Genomic DNA, 16,546 nt, shown 5'->3' on the forward strand with positions numbered 1-16,546 from the left:
GGAATTTGCTACTTGTTCTGAGTCGTACATAAGTCAAGCACTTGCTCCTTGGCAACTACCAACAAGCCATTCGTTTAACCCTCACACAGAAATGCGACAACGGAAAATGTAACCGTGAAATTGTTCTGACTGGGGAAGCACGGAGGAGACACACAGGAAAAACAATAGCAAAGTGAACACAGAAGAGGACTTGCGATAGCTTCGTAGCAGATGATAGCCATCTTAGAAAGTCATCCTGATAAAGTGATCCCCCACCATTTCTCCTTCTCCCTGTCCTCCCCCTCTTAATCAAATGAGAACTGTGCAGCTGGTGGGGATGCGGCAAAAAAGGGGGTACGAGTGTGTGTGTGTGTATGTGTGTGTGTGCAGAGTAGGTAGGGAAAGGGGGGGCTTTGAGGGATGGCGTGAAATTATTGCCTGCTGGTGTATATGTGTCGCTGGGGGTAGTAGGGTAGAGTAGGGGGTTGGGCTTGGGCTGGGGAGGGGGTGTAATGTCATTGCCTGCTGGTGTATCTGTAGTGGGGGCTCATTTAGATTTAGATTGGTTATGTGAGGAGAGAGCTGAAAGGCCAGCTCATGTTTATGCATGAATCCCAAAGCATGCTGCTGTGGTGGAGCCTTGAGTTAAAGAGACAGAGCTGAAATACATTCGCACATGTAGACACACCTCTGCTTCTTAGGATAGGGCTTCACCTGAAGCCACGCCGCGCTATCAGATACATTTCAATCACTGTGTGCATGCATGTCCCTGTTTGTCAAATGTATTTGTCTCACAGAGAATACACCTGCATCCAAATTATTAGCAGACTGCTTCTTTTAATGTAAAATATGCCCAATTTTAGTTTTGAAAATGTAAGCTGCACCACACGCCGCCTGACTATGTGCAGACAATTGCTTTGGAGTCTTCTACAGCCGATGCTGAGCTCCACACAGTTCATGGGTGCTTCCCACATTACACTCACTCATACCCCGAGAGTAATCAGTAAATGTCTTTGAAGGAGAGTTTGTTCAGCACTTCATCAGGTATAAAGTGGTTTTTATTTGGAAATGTGGTCCCTATCCATCTTTTAAATGACTTTTTAATGGTCGTCACACCATCCTAATCAATCATGTGGCAGAGCTAGCCTGCAAGCGCAAATACACTCTATTTATAATTCCTACATTCTGCGTCAAAAAACGGACTCTCTGTGCTTTTTTTGTACTGTAAACAAGTAGAAAAAGCAGTGGAATTGTCTTTCTGATTTTGTGTTGATATTAGAAAGGGTTCCTTTAAAAATCTCCAGCATCCTGGTTATGAGGCACCCTGTGTAATCTGTCTTTGTATTATACCGATACCTCGCACAAAGGATGGATATGATAACTTGAGGAAAATACTGCTGTTTATTGTTATTCTTGGGTGCCTCTTTATTTGGGCCCACACTTTGTGACCCCTCACCAACCCCCCCTTTCACAATGCCACCCCTCCTACCCTCCTGGCGTCCACAGTACTTTACATCTATAATGAGATACAAATACGCATCAGCAGGACAGTGTCTTTGCCACGCGTCACTGTGTGAATATTACTCACACTTATTAGCTGGATTATGTTAATCTTTACACTCTCTGCTCACAGACAACAGACTCCCCATGATATGGGGGTGGTCACGGCAGTAAGCGTGTGTTGTCGTGTGTATATGTGTGTGTATGGCTGTGTGTGTGTTAGAATGATTGCCATGTTGTCAAACTGATCTGCATGTGAAAAGGCGGTCTAATTACATCACTTATGCAAATGGGAAATGCACACAGGCATGCACATACATACACACCACAGACAGCTTATTGCTAAGGTCAAGAAGACAGAGTGAGCTTCCCTCTTACTGACTAACACAGGGTGGCATCACCACCTGTCAGAAATGTCTTGACACAGTACACAGAAGTTAAACTGGATGTTTTGATCTAGTCCTTTGGAATACCAGGGCAAAAAAAAAAAAAGAGTTGTTTTGTCAGGCTCAAAGTCGACTGCTCAGACTGTTATTGGAAAATGTCAGACCGCATATCCACTGATTAGTCTTTTTTTCAGACTGAAACATTGATAGTATCCCTGTTGGAATGATTGATTGAGTCTGACACATTTTAATTACGCCCAAATTAAATGAATTGGCTGGCGGACTATAAAACATTGCTGTTTAATAACGAGTCCCTCCATTTTCCTTTTTTTTTTCTTTGCCTCATCCAATCCCATTTTGGCTGCCCGCGCCAAATAACCTCTCTCCATTTAATGATATGCAAATGAATTTTCATGAACCCCATGATCCCATGCGATGATTAAACTGAGATGACATTAGCTGCCATGCTGCTGCCACTGTCAGTGTTTCTGTCTCCCTCTTTTCTCTCTCCCTATCTCTACCATCTTTCTTCGTATCCACGACAACAGCCAACTGGTGATATTAAGGGGTTCATTGTCACCATTCCCTTATGAATTTTCTTTGTGAGAGATGACATTATGAACATCCAGTGTTATTTCAGAGAAGTTTTCCCAGTGGCAGCAGAGATGAAGCATCAAAGTGCGAACTGCTGGTTCTCACCCCACATGTAGTAGATGCACACTGGAAACATACATGTTACAGCAATAAACAAGTATTGTAATGCAGTAACATCATATAGAAGATATTGGTAACCTTCCACATCTCTTCATTTTCCACTTCCAGCGCTCCCCTCCCACCGTTCCGTTTTAGTCTATCCAGCTCCACCTCTGCTGTCGTTTATTGTACTCCATTTGCATAATGAAGCCCAGGCTTAATTAAGATCCCACTGGAGTCTGGAGCCAAGGATGAAGGAAAGAAGGACGAGGAGGAGGGGAGGGGGATCCAGCGTTCCTTAGCTTATCCGCACGTGTCCAAATAGGAGGCACGATTTAGGGGGGGAGAAAAGCGTTGACGAGCGATTAAATCGCTAATTATGATCGGCTGTTAGAATTAGTGTGTGGCTGTTAATTAGCCGCAGATGAGATGCCCAGACAGTTGCCCGCCCCTGACGACGGCAGCACCCTCCCTGACTGGCAATAGTGAAACACAGCTTGACACCCTGGAGATGATGCCAACACATCCCTCCCTTTAACACACACTCTGCATTCTGAGGGGATATCCCTTTAAGAACATCCCAGGTGTGCAAGTGTAGGAAAGAGGCTCTTCATCATCCTTGTCCACCCACTCCCTCTGTTCTTCGTTAAGCACAAAATTCCCCATTTTTTCTTCTTCTACATCCTTTTTTCATTTTGCTCATTATTCCTCATCTTCCGCATACTCTTCCTCTCCATAGTGGAATGGTACAATCCCTCGTCTCAGTTCTTTGCAATGGGCAGCGGCTTCCTTCCAGTGCAGCAGTTGGCACTGAGCAGAGTTGGCATCGAGGAAATGGTGTTTGTCCCACACTGCTGCCACAGCTGCATTTGTGGCTCTAGTTGTAACCTTTTGCTACAATTTGTTGTCTGCATTTACTATGTTTTTGTACAGCTTTTGACGGCGCCTGTAAATGCCTCGCAGTTTGCGTTTGGCATGGTGCCATCACTGTTCAGTCTCTCCCTTGAGGGGATGCCATCGCCGAAAACATTCGCGGCATCCGAAATGTTCTGCTCACCGTATGGAGGTTTCTGTTTACAAATGTGTGTATTACGTTGCCTTGGCAGAATGCCATCTTTCTCCCTTTGCCCTTGCCGCCCCTGAAAAGATGCCATCACAGAATCGCTGGCAACCGTTGCCTGGGCACCTCTTCTTGGCTTTGTCCAAGCAAACAAACGGTAATTGATAGCAAATCCTCAAAGGTGAGTCCCCTTGTCTTTGACTACAACAGTTTACGCTTTGATAGCTTCGGGTATGCCACGAGTACAAACTGGCAAGCTGCCCGTTGGATGGCACGCTGCGGCTGGCACAGAAAGAAAGAAAAGTCGGAAAAAGGACAGAATGTAGGATTTTCCGGCGCCATTTCTTCTTTGTATGATCGATGCTCATCGTGGAGTTACACCTTACAGTTTCAGATCCGTTTTTCTCATTGCTCTACGCTTCCTTCATCCGTATACATCTGAGTCATCCTCTGTCTGCTGGCATCTCACTTACTTCTATCCTCCGCTATCCTCTGAAATTTGTCACATCTTCCTTTCCTCTGCCCAGTCTCCTTACGCCTGTGCCAGGGTGGCACCATGGTATCAGTATGGAGGTCTGTTTCTCTTCCTCTTTCAGTCTTATTCTCCTCGCCCCTTCGCCCATGCCCATGCCCGCCCCCGCTCAAGTCCTGACTGGATGGCACTGTGCCAACCTGCCACCGCCATCGTTCTCATTTGTAGCTCATCCCTCTGTTGCCCTTCCCCCTGTCTCTACATTTCCATCCCTCTCTCTTCCCCTTATTTCGTTCATTCACTTTCGGAATCATTTACCCCCTCAGTTTTAACGTAATGCTGCATTTGTCTATACTCCAAACATTAAGTGACGCACGGAAAACTTTTCGTCTCTTAAAGGCACGCGTCAAATTGCCTCATCTCGGTTTTGTCACTTTTTTGACACCTGAAGGAATCCCCGCTGTGACTGCCCTGTAGGTAATTACGCCAGCAGTTACTTATTCCACCGAGACAGGAGAAGGACGAAGAAAACCCTGAGTTTTGAGAACGCTTATGTTGTTTTAATTAACTTTTACCAACCCCCATTACGTGTGCTTCAATTTACATCTCCAAGAGCCTTCAAAAGGTTGTGCTTGTTCACGCAGACACAATCCAGCAATATGATTGATACGATTATCAGTAAAATTGATTGTATACCATTGACCTCGCCCATACAACTGAGATGACCCTTGCTCCTTTGTTTTTCCTTTTTTTTCCCTTATCTTTAAGTTCTCTCTTGTCAAACAAAAGCTGCCAGTGGTGGTGGAGCTATTAAGCAAATACTCTCATTAGAACACAAAACATAATGAATATGTAAATGATGTGTGTAATTTATGCATGGACTGAGAGACGTGTTCTCTATTCAGTCCTCCATTGTATTCACCCTATTTATATCCCCTTTTTTACTTAAAACCTCACGCTCTTATGCCAATTTTCCCCTTTTCTTAGACCACATCCTGTGAATGAATTCTTGGGGGATTTCTTGAGGTCTAGCTCTAGTCTCTTTTATATTTTTTTTCTTTTTTCTTACACATTTCTCCTTGCCTTTAACCATGGTCTGTTGTCTCTCAGAGTCTCCCCTCTTTTTCTCTGTTTGCTTCTTTCGGCTCAGCCTGTCCTCTCCGAAAACAAACCCCGCAGTGACGCATTAAACCAACAGCTGAGTGTTTGAACAAGGTCTTTCTTTCAGGAATATGAATACTGAATAATCTATCCACTAAATCACATCCACACTTGTTCGTGGCGCATTCTGTGTTTCCCCTTTGTCCCTCTGCGACTGTGTTGATCTTAACGTGTGGTCCAAACGGTGTGTTAAATTGAAGCGTGTCCTGATAGACAGTGAGTAGCCTTGCTCCTGTCTAGGATAAACACCTATAATACTCTGGCTCCCTTGGCAATCACCATAGCAACAAACCATGGTACCCACGTGAGTTGCATAATAAGATGTTCCCCAAGACCACAGACCATAAAGCAGCGACAAACTACACACCCACAACAATGGATGTGAATCAGAATATTCCCTTTCAAACATCAAACTTCACCTCTGACTCATTCACATCCAATCGTTCTACTTATCAGTGGGCTTGCATCACAACACACGCTCTCTCAGACGCACATACACCTTTTCTGTCTCTCCAGACCTTAACAGGTGCTGATGAGCCGCAGTCAATGACTGTAATGAGCTATCGATCACCGTGGGAAAACAGAGGGACAGAGAGGGGTGAGAGAGGCAGGGGGAACCAGAGGACACACACACACACAAACAGAATGACTGCCAGAAAAAAACTACTTCAAATGAACTAAATGGAGACAAGCTACCCGAGACAGAGTATCAATACTTGTTTTAATCAAGTCCTCATCTCCTATTGTTCTGCTTAAAATAGAATTTATGGAGTAGGGCTTTCTGCCAGCCAAGGTTGAAGGAAACTGGTCACCTCTAGCAGCTTCTGAACTGGTGGATTTGATAAGGATAACCATGCAGACATGTTTGGTCATGCCCTGGTCCAGATGCCAACGAATGGTTCCGACGCAGTATCTCTATTTTCCTCTCTTTTTCGTTTTCTGTGCATGGAGTGGAGGCAGACAGCTTTAGGGAAGGGGGAGGTGCGTTGTGTGTGTCGTGTGTGTTGGCTGGCGTTTCAGATAATGAAATGCAGCAGGGAACAAAGAGCTGGGGGCCCCTATTCTCTGTGCTGCAGCTTCATTTTCACTCCCGTCAGTCTATGATTCTTCCATACCCCCTTTCTTGTGTACATGCATGTGTGTGTGTTTATGTTTGTATGAGCCAGTTGTTGTGTGTACGAGTGTCCCCTCCTCCTCCTGTTAGCATTCTGCATGGCAGATCCCCCTAATGTAATAACTGTGTCTGCATGTCTAATTTACAGCGGGAGAGAGTAAATAGCCTGTGGTTAATTACAGTATGCATGTGTGTGTATGTGTGTGTAGGTCTATGCATGTGTCTACATGCGCGTGGGTGTGTCAGAATGATTTATGAGTTGCAAATAGCTACACCAGTGGCCCGTTTCTCCTCACTTAGTTTTTAATCTGTCTTTCCATTAATTTTCCTGGAGACGTTATTATGGTTTTATAACAGTGTGCACGGGGATGCACATGTGAGTGCGCGTACGTGTTAATGAGACAGAGGTGTGGAGATTTTGTGAGTACCGAGGCTACATGGGCACCTGAGCTGCACTTTGCTTTTCCACCTTTCGGCTTCTCCGTTTTCCTTCCTTCCTTTCCCCTTTTCTCCCTTCTGGTGCTTCGTTCGCTCTCTTCATTGAGAGCCACAATGAACACAGATCTTTATTGACAGTACACGGTGGAACATGGAAACAGCAGGTCAATCCGTTTAGCCCAAGGGCCGATACACCAATTCACCAATTTGTCAGTGTTAGTTTGAGAGAGAAAAGCAGCTAATCTCTCCTCTCTGCTCTCTATTGATCACACACTTAGACTCCACTTCTCTGTCTAAACACTATTGATTCCCTCTCTCTCTCAATCTCTTTCTCTCTCTCTTTCTGTCTTGCTCTCTTCACATACCAGAGCTCTTAACACATCTCGCCATCATACCCTCTGACTACTTTTCACATAATAATCCAATAGCAATAACTGAGATACTTTGTCCTTGTATTTGAGGCCTTGGGTAACATTTTTGATGAATAACTGAGAATATTTTAGCATCAACAAAATACGACTGGTAAGTAATTCCTGTAAAACATCATTACAAGTGAAGCTTGACAACTATACAAGGCATTTTATAGTTTGGTCCACAAGTGTCACAAATCATTGTCCCCCGCTGTGTAAATTCAAAAGCCTATCCATGGTCTCATTAAAAAAATCAATTACTTAGCAACCCTTCAACAGCGTGAATACAGACCATGATTAAAAATTCACTGCTGGGTACACTGTCTGTCTCCTGGCTTTGTTTTTCGGTCTCTTATCACAGTGTGCACTTGAAAAGGGACAACATTCCTGTCAAGATGAAGGCTAGGTAAAATCATAAAATGATTATTCTAAAGCAGATGTCGCACCTCAAGTATTTATTTGTTCTTTTTTTTTTTTTCCACATTAGTTCAAATGGTGTTTGATTTGATTAAGCTTGTAGGGATCTCGGCCGTGAAACGTTCACAGGTATGATTTGGTAGAGAAGTAATCGGAAACTGACACAGAGAAACTGAAATCAACAACAACAACAAAAAAAAAGACATTGGCATTCCTGTAGGATTTTTTGAGCCTATATCCCTATACCCTAATGTCACACTAATGAAATGTAAACAAGGATTCCCATGTGTTAATCACATGTTGTGAATAAACAGCTAAGGGATTCACTCGCCTACTTGCAAAGCTCTTATTTATTAGGTTTGTACACTCCCTACTGGTGATATTTACCCATTACAGCTCTTTAGCTTTGCAGGTTACAAAACACTAACACGTGGCTTGTGTAACTAAAAATCAGCTGTCGTTTGGTAACCGGCTATGGGCGTACGTGCTGTACGGTGGAGCAGTTTGTGGGATTAAAACTTGTAAGTTTAACAGCATTTCACAGCGAACACTTTATCGTCACCTTGCGTTTGAAGATGCCTCCGTCCGCTGCCGGTGATCATCACGCCGTGGTGATAGGGATGTTGAAGGAAGTGCTGGTGGGTCGAGAGGATCCAGAGGGGTTCTTTGCGATGTGTGTGTCCGTAATGGGGCACCAGGAGACCCGGTCACAGTTCCTGTCCCTCATCCGGCCTCTGTCCACGGCCAACGGCCAGCTGCACTCCATCCTCACCTCCATCTATAAGGAATATTTCTCCAAGGTCAGTGAGGTCTTGATTAATGCAAGTGTCACTATACGGCTGCATATTTTGTTAACACCACAGTTAATTATTGTAATTAATTATTTTTAAAAAAGAAACGTTTAATATACGTTTTTATATTACAGTTTTTTAAATGACGTTAACTTGCTGGGTCTAACTTACTCGTTAAAGCTAAAGTTAGCGCAAATAAATAAAGGCAAAATAAAATGAGCGAATGAAGTTGTTATGGGCAACCAATGAGCCAATCACCTGACGTAACAAGCTAACCAGCTAGTAACGTTAGCTAGTTAGCAACCAATAACAAAATTTGTTTTTATTTTGATATTTACAGCGGTCACTTGCATTTTAGACAACTTACCTCTGAAATATGAGAGAATAATAGTCATATTGTTTACAAAGATAAAAATAAAAATACCGATTAGCTAATGCTAGCCAAAATGGCATTGACCTCGTATGTAAAGTTAGCTAATAGCTACTCACACTTGCACACCTGTCATCTGGTTGATTATCCTTCCGCACATGTTAATGCAGAGTTCTGCTAACAATTACAGGAAGTATATAATAACGTATTATTAAACCATGCGTAGTGTAAACGACTCCCATGCATTGCTTTTATTAATAAAAATGGAGTGGATACTCAACAGCCACTTTATTTCCCGTAAAACTAACCAATCAGCCAACTGGGTGGCAGTGTTGAATTGCATAAACTTACACTCACTTGCCAGTTCATTAGGTACAGTAGTGAAAACACATGTACTCTAACATAATGACCCTGTAGTAAATCAAGAAGATTATGGTATTTGGCATTTGTTTTAATTAACTGAGAGAGCTGTTGATTCAGCTGTGTTTTCATTGTGGAGGCTGTGGTTTGTAGTAATATTGAATGGTATTGTGTTGTAGCGACACATGTTTCTATTATATTTACAACCCATTTTAGTCAGTAAACAAAATAACAAAACACATTTGTGTTTAATTCAGTGTATTAATTTGGAGAGCAAAAGGAGGCCCTTCCCATTGTTGGTATGTTGTTCCCAATAAAGTGTTTGGTAAAGTGTAAATCAAGCCCTGTCTGCACACACACCCTCTTCTTTGATCTTCTCAGCTTGAATAAGTGAAAACACCTGCAGGCCTCTACAAAGAACACGAAGGGCATTAAACTTAATCAACTGACAGAAAACAAAGAAGTCAGTTAGCTTATTACTTTCTCCAGTAGCAGGCACAGTTGTACACAGATACAATGAATTAGTTCTCTGCAAATGGAAGAGGCCTGCGGAGCAGTTTGAGGGGTTTTAGATGTTTACTCAAGCACCTCAGCCATGAACAAAGAGGGATTGAACCAGTCACCCAATGGTTGAAAAGCTGCTTCTCTAAGCTTACAGCTATTTAATTTCAGTGTATAATTCCTTCCTTTTGAACAATTTTGAACAACTAAATGCTGATTTTAGCAGTAATAACCATAATGAGTTGTCTTAATTAAATTCTAGACGGAAGATGATGAACTGGAACTTGCTTTGGCTCTCTCTCTTCTGGAAATGAAAGATCAACAGCTGTCAACACCCAGCCAAGAGTCCCCACTCCTGCAACCAGGAAACAGACCCAATAAGAGCAGCTCTGTTCAGCAGGATTCGGTATCCAAGTCTCATCAAAACAGCCAGGATGTACTTGACAGGAGAAAAAATACCCACTTGGTACAAACTGGACCCTGGGGCAAGGAAAGTTCACCTCTCCGAGAAACAGAGCTTCAGAAGAGTACACATCCTGACAGAAATAATAAGCAGGCACCTGGGACAGGTCAGACTGTGTGTGTCTCCGGACGACCTGAATCGTTTCGGGAGCAAGATACAATAGGAGAAAGTAACCAGAGGACGGGTGAGGGAGATGTGAATCAGTCAGAGAAATCAAAACGATCTAAGAATAGACGGCAGCGGCGAAAAGGTGCCGGCAAACAGCTTGTAGGTTTGCCTGGTTCTCCGTCAGCCCCTCCACCGGTATTGCTGTGGTTCAGGAGGGATTTGCGGCTGTGTGACAACCCTGCACTCATGGGATCACTGGAGGTGGGTGCACCTGTCATTCCTGTCTTCATCTGGAGCCCTGAAGAAGAGGAGGGACCAGGGATTACGGTGGCAATGGGGGGAGCTTGTAAGTTGCCTAACAAATCAGTGATTATCGAAATCCATAAAGCTCTTCCATACAGTTAAAGATAATTAATATGCAAGCCTCCAAACTGTTGTCTTATTGTGTCCCTTCTTTTTAACAGGTAAATACTGGCTTCACCAGGCTTTGTCTTGTTTTTCTTTATCGCTGGAGCGTATTGGCAGCCATCTTGTTTTCCTCAAGGCAAATGGAGAGGGGAATGAGGTTGGATCTTCACTGCAAACACTTAAGGAGCTGATAAAGGAGACTGGGGCAAGAACAGTGCTGGCCAATGCCTTGTATGAGCCCTGGCTGAAGGAGAGGGATGACATGGTGGTTGCAGCTCTACAGAAAAATGGTGTTGAATGCAGGATGTTCCACTCTTACTGTCTCAGAGACCCTTACTCTGTCACCACAGAGGGTGTGGGCCTCCGAGGTTAGTCACAATTAAGTGAATGGCACTAAGATTGCTCAAATATTTGTGTTTAAACTTTATTTGTTTTTCAAAGCGGGCTAAATTGCAATACGACTTATTCGTTTTCTTCTGTGTTGTAGGAATAGGTTCAGTGTCTCACTTCATGAGCTGCTGCAGACAGAACCCGGGGTCTGCAATAGGGGCTCCCCTGGACCCTCCAGTGTCTCTCCCCACACCTGCCCACTGGCCACAGGGTGTGTCTTTGGACACGCTAGGCCTGGCACGCATGCCCCGCAGGAAGGATGGCACAGTGGTTAGTGAGAATATTAGAACAATGTCTTCTAAACAAACACAAATACAGTTAATACTAGATAAACATGACATCCTCAATATTTTATAGATTGACTGGGCAGCCAACATTCGAAAGTCCTGGGATTTTAGCGAAGAAGGAGCACATGCCCGGTTAGAGGCCTTTCTTCATGATGGTGAGACATCTTGAATGAACACTGAACTGTATTTGGAGGAATGTTGAGAACTGTAGCACTGAACAGCACCGTGCAATTGCTTCCACTTTTTGTAGGTGTGTATAGGTATGAAAAAGAGTCGGGCAGGGCAGATGCTCCAAACACCAGCTGCCTGTCTCCATACCTCCACTTTGGTCAGCTCAGTCCACGCTGGCTGTTGTGGGACGCCAAAGGAGCACGTTGCCGACCCCCAAAGTTCCAGCGCAAACTTGCGTGGCGAGATTTAGCTTACTGGCAGCTAACACTCTTTCCTGACCTCCCCTGGGAATCCCTCAGACCTCCATACAAGGTAGAATTTGGATGTAGACATGCTGTTTGCACATTGACATAAACTATAGGATTTAGCACTTGTTTATTAAAAAGCGGTAATGACCACTTGTATTTGCAGGCTTTGCGGTGGAGCAACGATCGTGGCCACCTTAAGGCATGGCAGCGAGGTAAAACGGGCTACCCTCTGGTGGACGCAGCCATGAAGCAGCTGTGGCTGACAGGCTGGATGAACAACTACATGAGACACGTGGTTGCGTCTTTCCTCATAGCATATCTCCATTTGCCTTGGCAAGAGGGATATCGCTGGTTCCAGGTGAGATGTGTATCCAGATAGGCACGACTGCCTTCACATAGATACCACAAAAGTACTGCTTACTAAACAACATTTCCATGTGTTTAGGACACCCTGGTGGATGCAGACGTTGCTATAGATGCCATGATGTGGCAGAACGGAGGCATGTGTGGTTTGGATCACTGGAACTTTGTCATGCACCCAGTTGATGCAGCAATGACCTGTGACCCCAACGGCAACTATGTTAGGAAATGGTGTCCTGAACTTGCAGATCTGCCTGAGGAGCTTGTTCACAAACCCTGGAAATGTCCTGCGTCCATGCTGCGGCGTGCAGGTCAGTAATCTATTACAAGGCTATAGGTTCAGCACTAACTTATCAGTTTTTTAATTATTCTGCAAACAGTATAGACTTCCTCGCCCTAAAAACATTGTGTTTCTCCTGTACTCACTTTTTAGGTATTGTGTTGGGCCAGACGTATCCTGAGCGAATAGTTACAGACCTAGAAAAGCAGAGGAATCAATCTCTGCAAGATGTAGCTTTGGTACGTCAAGAGTTTCGACAGTATGTGGACAAGCACTCAGGCTGCGACTTGGTGCCTTTGCCCCCACGCCTGGTCTCGGAGGCTCTGGGGTTATCACACAGGGACGGGGCTGTGGCGGCAGAAGGGAAGCAGTTCCTCTTGCCCGTCATCACCCGCATGGAATTCAAACACCAGCTGGAAGATCCGGACGCAGATGCTGCATCAAACCCCTACAACGCGGTCCTAAAAGGATACGTGAGCCGCAAGAGGGATGAGACGATTGCCTTTCTCAATGAGAGGGACTTTACTGCCAGTGTACTGTATGAGGGAGCGCAGAGAAAGGAGAGGCTGGAGAGTAATTATCGCAGAATGGAGGGGCTCCCTACTACTCCTTCATCTCAGGGCAGGGGCAGGGCCAGACGAACTCCAACATCCAAGGACAGATATTCGATAGTGCCTGGTGGGGCAGTCGGTACCCTGAAGTGACCCAGAGGTCAAGCACCTTACTAGGGTAAAGATGATGTAAGGACATCTAATTAACTGTGTACTGAAAGATTCGGACAGGGAGATGAATTGCGTGAACAAAACAAAGAATGCAAGAGGATTGCAAAAAATGCTTTTTTTTTTTTTTTTTTTATAATGAATGTACAACATAACCTCAGACACTAAGCAATTTTATCATACCAGCCTTTTATACTGACCTTTGGTTTGGGTTTTCCAGTTAGGGGTGATTTAAATGATGTTACATAAGGTGTCATTAAAGAAAAAGCGTATAAATAAATGACAAAGAAAACAGAATGTGTAAGGAAAAGTTTATTTTGTATTATACAGGTCCCATGTCCACAGTTTAACTGTCACACATGCAGTAAAGACCAAAGTGCTTTTTTTAAATCTAACAATGTCCTAGAATGGATTCATACTTTGATTGAAATGATTGGAAACTATTCTATTGTCTGTGAGCCTCAGTCTCGTCTGTTTGAAGCTGCACGAACTGAAAACTTTATGTTTAGTCAATTTCAGACTGGCAGGTCTGCTAAAGTCAGTCTTTAACAGTAGATAAAGGATGCCTAAAGTTCACAGCTCTACAACACTGGCAGGTCAGCGATCTGGAGCAGCAGAGCTCCACTGGCGGATGCTCAACATTGCGTTGGAATTGACGGGCAGGTCTAGTAACATCTCCCTGCCAGCAGTGTTTGAAAAGGGAGAGGGAGCATAACACAGAAGTATTAGGTTAGTCCTCAATGGAGCGGATGTATCTCTCGTATGCCGTTTCATCCATTAGTGCGTCAAGCTCAGCCGGGTTGGCAATAGTCATCTTCATCAGCCAACCTATAGTAAATAGATTAAAATCCCGTTAAAGCTGTGAGTCAGGATCAAGCATATTTTCGCCCATTTATCACTAGTAACATCCAGTCCTGTGCAAAGGTTTTAGGTCACTATGAACCACATTCAGCACAAGTAAGAACAACAAGTGCTGCAGCAGATGGTATGACCCCCACAGAGACTTAATCTCAACGTCATGAGTCGGTCTGGGGAAACATGAAGAAATGGAAGCATGTGGCAATTGCGATTTTAGGAAGAATGATCCCGCCAAATATCTGAAAGATAATTCTAGTTTTCTGTGTTAAAATAACTGTGATAAGTTATTTAATACACATATTATTTATGGAAATCATTTATGACAGTTTTTAAAATTTCACACTTTTAGTGTTGGAGGCTTTTCTGTAAGATGCTGGAGCTGCTTGCGTTACGAAAAGTGAACAACATGTGCTTGTTCCATCAAAGTGATCAAAATTACTTTAGAAATTTAAGCTAATCACCTTGTAATGAAAGCAGAAAATATTCATTGGAATGTGAAGCGATAGGAAAACGAAAAGAAATGTACATTATGCCATTGTTTACAAATTACGGAATGGGCTAAAACATGCAACAGCTCTGGAATGAATTAGGTGTAAAGATACAGAATGTGCTATAAAGATATATTGTCATAAACAAAATAAGAAAAGATGGTGGTAAATAAAATTCAATGTATTTATAATACAGCTATAGGTTTAGTCTCTGACTTATGTTACATTACTGCCATCTATTGTCCAAACATGATACCTTCCAGTCAGTTACTTTTTTTATCAGCACGTTTCCAGTTTGCAATCAGCTTGTTTTCGTGGGAAAAGTACAAAGAAGCGTTTATTTGGAATAGCACACAGATTTTTTTCTGACGCCTCACACTGCACAGATAACTTTTTGCAAGAACACGCTAGTCCAAAGATAATATTAACAGTTTATAGAAACAACACAGGGTGGTGTCAATATGCAAACTGTACAAATGGCCTTCCAGCACAACAAGCTGCACCTGTTCCAAGCTCTCGACATCAACCCAACATGTATTATCGCTTGCTTTCTCCACATACCAGAATGAGCTACAACGATCGGACAGTGCATTTCACGGGAGTGCTTACCGTCTTTGTAGCACGATTTGTTGACCAGACCGGGGTTGTCTGCCAGTAGCGTATTGACCTCTACAACTTCTCCAGTCAAAGGTGAATAAAGCTCGCTGGCTGCCTTTACACTTTCCAGAGCTCCAAACTCATCTATAAGCAGCACATGTCAGAAACAGGACACATTTACATCAGTGTTTGATCATTATACAAGTATGGCAAGAGGGCTAAATACTGCACAGTTATGCTGACTTTATGGTACGTGTTTAGTGGCACAATGGTGTTTATATATCACATGCATATAATCCATGCTGAGGGTCCAATGCATTAAAAACTATAAACATAACACTAAACTTTGGGATTAGAGTTTCAGCTGTCATCTACATACTAATAATAACTAATGACAAAATGAAATAACCAACCATCACTGCGATCTAGCAAGGTAAAGCATCATTGCTAATTTGTATAATTTCAAAATTATATTAAATTTAATTGTAGTATTTCTATTTCTAGATATAAAGTCTGAACAAGTAGGAGTTATCTTCAGAAAAAAAATTGACAAGTATCATACCTTGCTGAGCCAGCTGTGTGCCCACCTCTGGCAGTCCACAGTAAACTACATCTCCCAGAGCCTCCTGCGGGTGTCCGAAAGCAAGGTCAAAGGTATTAAAGAACTTGTTCGTTCAGTGTGCGCTCGTACCAGTGTGTTTGTGGGCCACAAATATTTGCAGGCAACAGGACAGTGAACTTACTTGTGCAAAACTGCTGATGCCGACAGTCCCAATTCCTCCGTCCTCTACTCGAATCCATTCGTGCTTGTCTGTGAACTTAAGTGCTGCAAGACAACACAACAGACTGTCATCACACAGAGGATTTTGTACTCCTTAGCGAGCAAGACAACCAAAGGAAGAACCAGAGAGGCATGCAGCAGTGGAGTCGGCTATCGTGCCCTTATCTGAAGCTAACGTTACCCTCTCGCTACCGTTAATGTTAGCTCACACGCTCCCCTAAACGAGACTCACGGCGCCGTACCTGCTGATAATCGGCTGGAAGAGGCTATCGTCCTTCTGAAATAAGGTTTAGATGCCAGCTGCAGCGAGGAAAGCGGCGTCGAGCGAGCGAGCAAGGGCAAAACTGTAGAAAAGTTGGAAGACAGGGAACGGAACAGCCCACAGGCGGCCATCTTTGTCGCTTACTGATGAGGAGGTGGATTTCTTCTTCGCTGGTATTATTAGTGGCGCTGCACTGCCCTCCACCGTTGAAGATTGTTTATGGGGCATTATGATTATACACAAAAGGAAAAAGTTGATTTTTTTCAGTCTAAAATGACAGAATGATCCACTGAACAAAATACAATGTCATGTTTATGTTGGTTTCTGTTTTAAATGTGGTCAAAACTACAATTGAAAATAAGTTAATTGTGATTTTGAACTGATAATTGATATACTCCGCTCATTTTTAATTTTCCACCAGCATTTGCTATGCTGTTTTATCCAACAAAAGCAGAAATTCTTTCTTTTTAATTG

The 16,546-nt window shown here is 43.4% G+C and overlaps 2 protein-coding genes across 2 annotated transcripts; one reads left to right on the top strand and one right to left on the bottom strand.

The window, feature by feature from the left end:
* Nucleotides 1–4,984: 4,984 nt before the first annotated feature.
* On the top strand, nt 4,985–13,368 carry LOC311495735 (deoxyribodipyrimidine photo-lyase). The gene is made up of 9 exons (XM_084555299.1): nt 4,985–8,430; nt 9,915–10,569; nt 10,688–10,999; nt 11,119–11,291; nt 11,379–11,463; nt 11,559–11,791; nt 11,891–12,085; nt 12,173–12,398; nt 12,521–13,368. The coding sequence occupies exons 1-9, from the start codon at nt 8,206–8,208 to the stop codon at nt 13,069–13,071; spliced, it is 2,655 nt and encodes an 884-aa protein (XP_084411425.1). The 5' UTR covers nt 4,985–8,205; the 3' UTR covers nt 13,072–13,368.
* A 15-nt stretch (nt 13,369–13,383) lies between these two features.
* Nucleotides 13,384–16,436, bottom strand: LOC311495736 (glycine cleavage system H protein, mitochondrial-like). The gene is made up of 5 exons (XM_084555300.1): nt 16,053–16,436; nt 15,773–15,855; nt 15,592–15,655; nt 15,042–15,173; nt 13,384–13,914 (listed from the first exon to the last, which is right to left on the bottom strand). The coding sequence occupies exons 1-5, from the start codon at nt 16,201–16,203 to the stop codon at nt 13,817–13,819; spliced, it is 528 nt and encodes a 175-aa protein (XP_084411426.1). The 5' UTR covers nt 16,204–16,436; the 3' UTR covers nt 13,384–13,816.
* Between the last annotated feature and the right edge of the window lie 110 nt (nt 16,437–16,546).

This window comes from Chelon labrosus (assembly GCF_963514085.1).
Source record: "Chelon labrosus genome assembly, chromosome: 11".
Taxonomy (NCBI): Eukaryota; Metazoa; Chordata; class Actinopteri; order Mugiliformes; family Mugilidae; genus Chelon; species Chelon labrosus.

Coding starts and splice junctions, on each gene's coding strand:
- LOC311495735 (XM_084555299.1), top strand. CDS start 8,206: ATGCCTCCGTCCGCTGCCGGTGATCATCACGCCGTGGTGATAGGGATG. Junction 10,570..10,687: donor GGTGGCAATGGGGGGAGCTT/GTAAGTTGCCTA, acceptor TCTTTTTAACAG/GTAAATACTGGCTTCACCAG. Junction 12,399..12,520: donor GTCCATGCTGCGGCGTGCAG/GTCAGTAATCTA, acceptor CTCACTTTTTAG/GTATTGTGTTGGGCCAGACG.
- LOC311495736 (XM_084555300.1), bottom strand. CDS start 16,203: ATGGCCGCCTGTGGGCTGTTCCGTTCCCTGTCTTCCAACTTTTCTACA. Junction 15,174..15,591: donor CACACAGCTGGCTCAGCAAG/GTATGATACTTG, acceptor TGCTGCTTATAG/ATGAGTTTGGAGCTCTGGAA. Junction 13,915..15,041: donor CAAATCGTGCTACAAAGACG/GTAAGCACTCCC, acceptor TATTTACTATAG/GTTGGCTGATGAAGATGACT.